General features: G+C 53.1%; 1 protein-coding gene across 1 annotated transcript; it reads right to left on the bottom strand.

Annotated features, from left to right (window-relative positions):
* Positions 1–4,901: 4,901 nt before the first annotated feature.
* Positions 4,902–6,054, bottom strand: Rprml (reprimo like). The gene has a single exon (XM_045159482.1). The coding sequence runs from the start codon at positions 5,805–5,807 to the stop codon at positions 5,454–5,456; it is 354 nt and encodes a 117-aa protein (XP_045015417.1). The 5' UTR covers positions 5,808–6,054; the 3' UTR covers positions 4,902–5,453.
* Between the last annotated feature and the right edge of the window lie 1,309 nt (positions 6,055–7,363).

The following is a 7,363-nucleotide window of genomic DNA, read 5'->3' as shown; positions in this document are numbered from 1 at the left end:
ACGGCGCCAGCACCCAGAGTGTCCCCACAGATATACCTGAGAAATACCAGGACTGGCTGATGTATTAGGAAGACCCAGGTTGGCATGTCACCTCTCCCCTTTAGCTGAAGGTATGACCTTGAACCCCTTGCTTAGTCCCACAACCAGATGACAGTCTTAGGAGAGCGACACTGCTTCTGAAAATTGTTGAAATCAAGTGTCCCCAGGGATTGGACTGTCCCTATTCATGGACTAGCATGCCTACAATAGAGCCTCAAGGAATGGAGCAGTGGTAAGCACGCCCTGCTCCCTGGATGCTCCCCTAGGTCTATCTCAGAGGCTTGGACACCTGCCTGCCTGGCCTTGGATGGGGTTCGGTGTGCCTGGTGAGACTTTGATTGGTAAGGGAGGATCATAAGGGGTACTCCTCAGAGACCCCCCTGAGTCCTTCATGTTAACTGCATGTGTGTTCTACATGCATTCACACATGTGTGTGCATATCCCTCCCCCACAAATTACAGTAGGATGTAAAGCGTCTGTCCACATCCCCGCTTCTGCTCCATTCTTTCCCTCCAAAGCCACCTCTGACACTCAGGGCTGCTGCCGATCTGCTGAGGCTCCCAGCAGCCGTGGCTATGTGGCCCTCTGTGGGCACTTGGTTTGCAGGCAAGGGGCAGAGCAAGCAGAGGTTGGGAAATCAGCCCCCCTTACTGTTCCAGGGGTCATCTGAGGGTGAGGGTACATCCAATTCTAGAAGTACTTCCCTGGCTCAAGAGGACAGGACATGGAGGGCATGACTGGGTCCCAGCTACCCAGCCCCAGGTCTGGTGCCTGGGACGTTCGGAGCAGCAGGCTGGGGCTAGACTCTCGTGAACTCCTGGCACAGAACAAGGTCCACAGTAGATTTACGGCCGACACTAGTTGAGCAATGATCTCGGGCAAGTCCGTTAAAGCGATCCCCTCAATTTCCTCTCCTAAACACATGAAACTAAGACAATGTCTGCTTCTTCTACTCACCAAAGTTCTGTCTGTGTGACCTCAGGCGAACTCTTTGGATCTCACTTTCCTCATCAGTAAAATGAGAGTGGTTCTGAACCTTCCTCAGCAGAGAAGGAACAGTGCTTGGCATATTAGACACTTGGCCCTAGTGCTTTGTTCTTGTTTATTTATTTGAGAGAGACAGAGGCAGAGAGAGAGAGAGAGAGAGAAAGAGAGAGAGAGAGAATGGGCACACCAGGGCCTCCAGCCACTGCAAACAAACTTCAGATGCACGCGCCACCTTGTGCATCTGGCTTTACATGGGCACTGGGGAATTGAACCTGAGTCCTTTGCCTTTGCCGGCAAGTATCTTAACCGCTAAACCATCTCTCCAGCTCTGATCACAGTTTTTTTTTTTTATCTTGTTTATGAAAGGACTTAGAAAACTAAAATCTGAAATGCAGATATGAATTATTATTTTTTGTCCAGAGTTCCCATTTCAGAGAGCCAACTCTACTTTACTAGGGGAAAAGTCTGTACAATGCACAAAACCAACCATGTTCCTAATAATTATCCTCACTGAGTGTTCATTATATACCAGGCCCTAAGCTGACTGCTTCTTTGTTTTTTTATATATATTTTATTTTTTTTATTTTATAGAGAAAGAGGGAAAGAGAGAGAATGGGTGTGCCAGGGCCTCCAGCCACTGCAAACAAACTATAGATTCATGCACCCCCTTGTGCATCTGGCTAACGTGGGTACTGGGGATTCAAACCTGGGTTCCTTGGCTTTGCAGGCAAATGCCTTGACCGCTAAGCCATCCCTCCAGCCTCTGGGCTGGCTTCTTTACCCATATCATTGTTGTCCCATTTTGTGGATGAGGAAACTGAGGTCCAGAGAGGCTGAACTACTTCTCCAAAGTCACAGAGCCAGGAAGCAGAGCAACGAGGATTTCACAGACAAGGATCCTGGGCTTCTCCCTCAAGGTTTGGCCCCTGCTTGGTGAGCTCGTGTAGGAAAACCTCTTGCTGTGCAGGGGTTCACCCACGTTCCCAAGACTCCGGATTCTGATACCTCATCGTCCTTCCCTGGAGTACTGGACCTCTCTGGCTCTATTTTATATAACTCCATCTTTCAACCCTGAGTTCACATGGGGCAGCTCAGGGCACACACTGCAGGCTTTCAGGGCTTCTGGTAGAACTAAGAAAGCTACAAACTGTGACCACTCCTCCTTGTCTCCCAGGGTCCTGTCCCTACCATCTGTTTCCTCCTTGAGGCTCGAGTGTGGCTTTTGTGTGCCTGCACGTGGGAGTAACGGCCATGATGCACGTTGCCCATGAGTGCCTGCCTGAACCTCGTGGGATGGAGGGCCAAATGCCCATGGTCAATGCATGTCTGCCCGTGCCTGCCCGAACCTCGTGGGATGGAGGGCCAAATGCCCATGGTCAATGCATGTCTGCCCGTGTCTGCCTGAACCTCGTGGGATGGAGGGCCAAATGCCCATGGTCAATGCATGCCCGCCCGTGCCTGCCTGAACCTCAGATGGAGGCTCAAATACCCATGGTCAATTTATTTGACGTGGTAGTGTGCACACATAATCCCAGCACTGGGGAAGCTGAGGGAGAAGTATTGCAAGCTTGAGGCCAGCCTGGGTCACACGGGGAGACCTTAGTGTTTTTGTCTCAGAAAACATCAAAACACTGGAAGTACTGTATAGGCATGTGGGGTGTGTGTGTGTGTGTGTGTGTGTGTGTGTGTGTGTGAGAGAGAGAGAGACAGAGGTGGTGTGGGATGTGGCATGTATGTAGCACATGCAGATTATGCAGATACACATGCCCTGTGTGCATGTACGTACGTGGAGATCAGAAGAGAATGTCAGCTTTCCTCTTTTCTCTCATCTACCTATTTCCTTGAGATAAAGTCTCTCACTCACCCCAAAGCTGCCATTTTTTTTTTCTGCCAGTGAGCTTGGGTGAGTCTCTGGTCTCTGCCCCCAGCAGAACCAGGCTTATAGAACTGTTCACGTGGGTACCAGGGAATCAAACTGAGGGCTAGCATCTCATACCCTCGTGCTTAAGCAGCAAGTCCTGTTGACCTGAGCCATCTCCCAGTCCCTCTTTTTCTTTTTAAAAATTATTTATTTATTTATTTATTTGACAGAGAAAGAGGGAGAGAGAGAGAAAGGGGGGGAGAGAGAGAATGAATGGGCTCCCCAGGGCCTCCAGCCACTACAAATGTACTCCAGATAGTGTGCCCCCTTGCGCATCTGGCTGACGCGGGCCCTGGGAAATCAGACTTCGGTCCTTTTGGCTTTGCAGGCAAACGCTTTAACTGCTAAGCCATCCCTCTAGCCCCTTCCCCCTCTTTTTTTTTTTTTTTTTTCTTAAATAAGTGAGAGTCTCGCAAAGCTTCCCCACTAAGACTTTTCTTTGTCAGCACATTCAGGAAACTGAAGTCATGAACCACCTCCCTTGGGCCACAGTTAGTAGCAGAGATTTGTTATAGGACATTCTCAGAGTGTGCTCTGGAACCTGGCCAGGCAGAAAAGTGAAGCTTGGGCTTCTTCCAAAGCTCTCATTTCCGGTCATTTGGGGGTTTAGTTGACTTCTCTGTGACAGTCTAGGTAGCGTCCTCCTGACCAATGAGTTGCCCAGACTCCAAGGACCTGTACTAACTGGAACCACATGTCCAGAAGCAAGGTGTCCAAGTTGTCTAAATGTTCAGAGACCCCCCCACACACACAACCACCTTCAGGCTACACACGAACCACATCAAACCCCTCACAGATCAACCTCCAATTCCAGGAGCCTTATCTCATAGGTCCTTCGCAAGAGGTCTCTGACCACAGAGGATGCCCTGTTCCATCCCACTGGATGAAACCCCAAATCAGATTAGGGAGACAGGATGAGGGAGCAGGGACCCATATCAATATCTATGACTCCACAGGACTGTGAAGGAGCCAGAAAGATTCTGGATTCTTGAGACTCAAGTCACCATTTCTGCTTTTTTTTTTTTTTTAATGAGAAATTCCCCCTACCACCTCCTTCCTTCCTGAACTGCTGCCAAAGCCCGAAGATTCTCTTGGTTTCTCATCCAGAGCAGGGGAAGGCTTCAGCCATCTTCCCTCCCATTCTCCTTCCTTTGCACTCCGGGCATCCCACAGCCTTTCCCTGGAGGACGCTGTAAGCATGGGATGCCTGAGTGGGGCGGGCACAGGTGCCCGAGGCCAGTGTATAGGGTGACAAAGGTTGGCGGAAGGTTTTCTCTCTGTGGTAGCCCCAGGCTCGGCTGTCCCCCAGAACAGGGGCTTACAGACGACCCGGGTGGCCTCTGTCCCCCCATTCCCTTTAGCCAGTGAGCACTGCGGTTCTTGCTGGGTTTCTGGGCAGGGCTGGGGCTGGGGGGCACTCATTTCTTAAGGGAAGCTCCAAGTGCCTGGAAGACCTTTGCAGTTGGGAGGCCATTTTCTGCGTCTGAAGCATTCGGTGTCTCTCTCCTGGCCACGATCAGGGCTTGGTGCAAGTTTACTGACCGACCCTGTACAAGGGTGGGGCAAAGCCAGCCCTTGGATAAGGTTTCTGGCCTTACCATGACAATTTTAACTAGATCCAGCTCCTACCAACCCAAATGAACTTCATTCATTCACTTTTCTGATTTGTTAATTTTACTGTCTTCCCCCTTTTGGACTCAATTCACTAATTCCCCCTCCCCCATTTTTATGAAGAAGACTCGAATTTCCAGTGACTTAATCTCACCAACTGTCTGGCCTCTCTCCCTAAAGAACTGGTTTCCTCCATTGTAGCAATAGAAAACAGTTCCTTTCCATTCTCCTTGCTGTGGGAACCAGAAAACTTCAGAGCTTCCCCGCAGCTCCCTAGGAGGCCCACACTGGGGCTAGAACCACATATTACCACCACCACCACCACCACCACACAAAGGCTCAGTTAGAAAGTGGCAGGAAGCCCAACGGCTGCAGTTTTATTACAAAATTTCTTTTCAGATGCAAAAGGAGATCAGATGGCAAAAAACCCCCAAAATCTGAGCGACTCTTCCAACCTCCATCCTGCTGGAAATTCGTCCCCACCAACACCCCCACAGTCGAAATTCCCACACCAGCGACCCCACACTCACCCCCACCCTGCCCGGAACTTTTTATATGGAAGGAAGGAAGGAAGGAAGGAAGGAAGGAAGGAAGGAAGGAAGGAAGGAAGGAAGGAAGGAAGGAAGGAAGGAAGGAAGGAAGGAAGGAAGGAAGGAAGGGCCCCTTTTAAGAATCCTCATTCCTTCCCTCCCTCCCCCGCAGCCTTCGCTGATGCGCACACGGGACGGAGCCCCGCGTGGAAGTCCCGCGCCATCGCCTGGAGCTCGCGGTGGACGGTGCGTCCGGGGTGCGCGCGGCTGTCCCCTGCGGCCAGGCGGAGGAGGACGAAGCTCGGGTCTCCCTAGGGTCCCTTGTCAGCAGCCGCGCTGGCAAGGGTGGCAAAGGTGCGAGGTGCTCAGTACAGTCCCAGGATGGCTGCGCCCACGTCCTTGGAGGGCCGGCGCTCTTGCACCAGAAAGTTGATCATGCTCTCGGACTTGATGAGCAAGTTGCATCCCAGGAAGAAGACGCCGAAGACCACGGTGAGCGACAGGACGCAGAGCACGGCGATCTGCGCCACGCGGGACACCCACAGGCTGCGCTCGTCGGGCGTCAGCCCCGCGGGCACCCCGTCGCTGGCGGTCAGCGGCGCGCCCCCGGGGCAGCAGTCTAGCCACGTGCCCAGTCCGTGGCTGTGGTTGCCCAGGGCGGCCCGGTGGCCGCCGCCCACCTCCTCCAAGCCGCTGTGGTTGAGGAAGGTCGCGTTCATCGCCCCGGCTGGTCCTCGGCGCGCGCGCGGTCCCGGGCAGGGGGGGGCGACCCGGGAGGCTCTCCGCGTCCGCGCTCTCGGGCTGAAGACGACGATGCCCCCGCGCGCCGGACCACCGACCCGGAGGCGGGAGGCTGCTCACGCGCTGGCACTCTCTCCGTCCGACTACCTACGCCTGGGCACCCGCTGCGAAACGGTCACCCCGCCACCCCGGCAGGAGCGAGCAACAGGCGGCGCGGGAGCTGGAGCGAGAGCCAAGCGCGCGTGGCTTTCGCCCGCGGAGCTCCGCCCCGCCCCGCCCCGGCTCCCCAGTCCCGCCCACGGCGCGCAGCTCCGCCCCGCCCCGCTCCCCGAGGCTGCAGAGGGTCGGGACTCCAGGGCACCCCACCCCCACCCGTGCCCGTGAACCTTGACTCTCTGCACAGCTGCTGACTGTTCTAGGGCAGAAAATCTCCCCAAGGTGCCCAATGTAGGATTTGGGGGCTCGTGTTGCTCAAATGCTTCAGGAAATCTGTGGACTCTTTTCCAGAGAATTGTATCCCCAGATTTTGCTCCCTTCACTGGATCCGGGATAGGGTGCGGGGCTGATTCACCAGGCCACACTCACAGTTGGACCATCCAGGTTTTCCTGCTGAAGGGTGTTGTAGCCACAGCGCTTCCTTGCCTCCATCCCATAGCCTTACACCCCTCCCCATTTATTTTTTAAATATCTATTTGAGAGAGAGTGAGAGAATGGGTGCGCTAGGGCCTCCAGCCACTGCAAACGGACTCCAGATGCATGCGCCCCTTGTGCAGCTGGCTTACGTGGGTCCTGGAGAATCGAACCGGGATCCTTTGTCTTTGCAGGCAAATGCCTTAACTGTTAAGTCATCTCTCCAGCCCTTCGTTTTAAATTAGTGTGTGTGTGTGTGTGTGTGTGTGTGTGTGTGTGTGTCTGTGTGTCTGTGTTTTGCCACTGCAAATGAGCACTTGTACGACTTTTTGCCGCAGGCTTTTTGCACGTCTTGGAAGTTGAACTCGGGTCAGCCGGCTTTGGAAACAAGCACCTTTTAACCCACTGAGTCATCTTCGCAGTCCCTCTCTCCCATTTAATTTTTTTTTAAATTTATTTATTTGAGAGCGACAGACACAGAGAGAAAGACAGATAGAGGGAGAGAGAGAGAATGGGCGCGCCAGGGCTTCCAGCCTCTGCAAACGAACTCCAGACGCGTGCGCCCCCTTGTGCATCTGGCTAACGTGGGACCTGGGGAACCGAGCCTCGAACCGGGGTCCTTAGGCTTCACAGGCAAGCGCTTAACCGCTAAGCCATCTCTCCAGCCCCCATTTAACTTTTTTAATAAAAATAAGCATTAGCATTTTTCTCCTTTCATGTTTACCAAAAAAAAAAAAAATCAGTTGTTATATAGACTATAGCCAAGTGAGGGGGTGCCCAGAAGCTGTAAGTCTATAGTCTGGTGAAGGCTGATGTTATCAAGTCGGTACGAACTCTTCCAGGTCTCTTCTATTTGTGCAGAGCCGCGGTCCTCTATTGGAAGTGGGATGCCCTCAGTGTCCTG

Source organism: Jaculus jaculus, chromosome 9 (genome assembly GCF_020740685.1).
Source record: "Jaculus jaculus isolate mJacJac1 chromosome 9, mJacJac1.mat.Y.cur, whole genome shotgun sequence".
Taxonomy (NCBI): domain Eukaryota; kingdom Metazoa; phylum Chordata; class Mammalia; order Rodentia; family Dipodidae; genus Jaculus; species Jaculus jaculus.
This window is presented reverse-complemented; position numbering and strand designations above follow the sequence as displayed.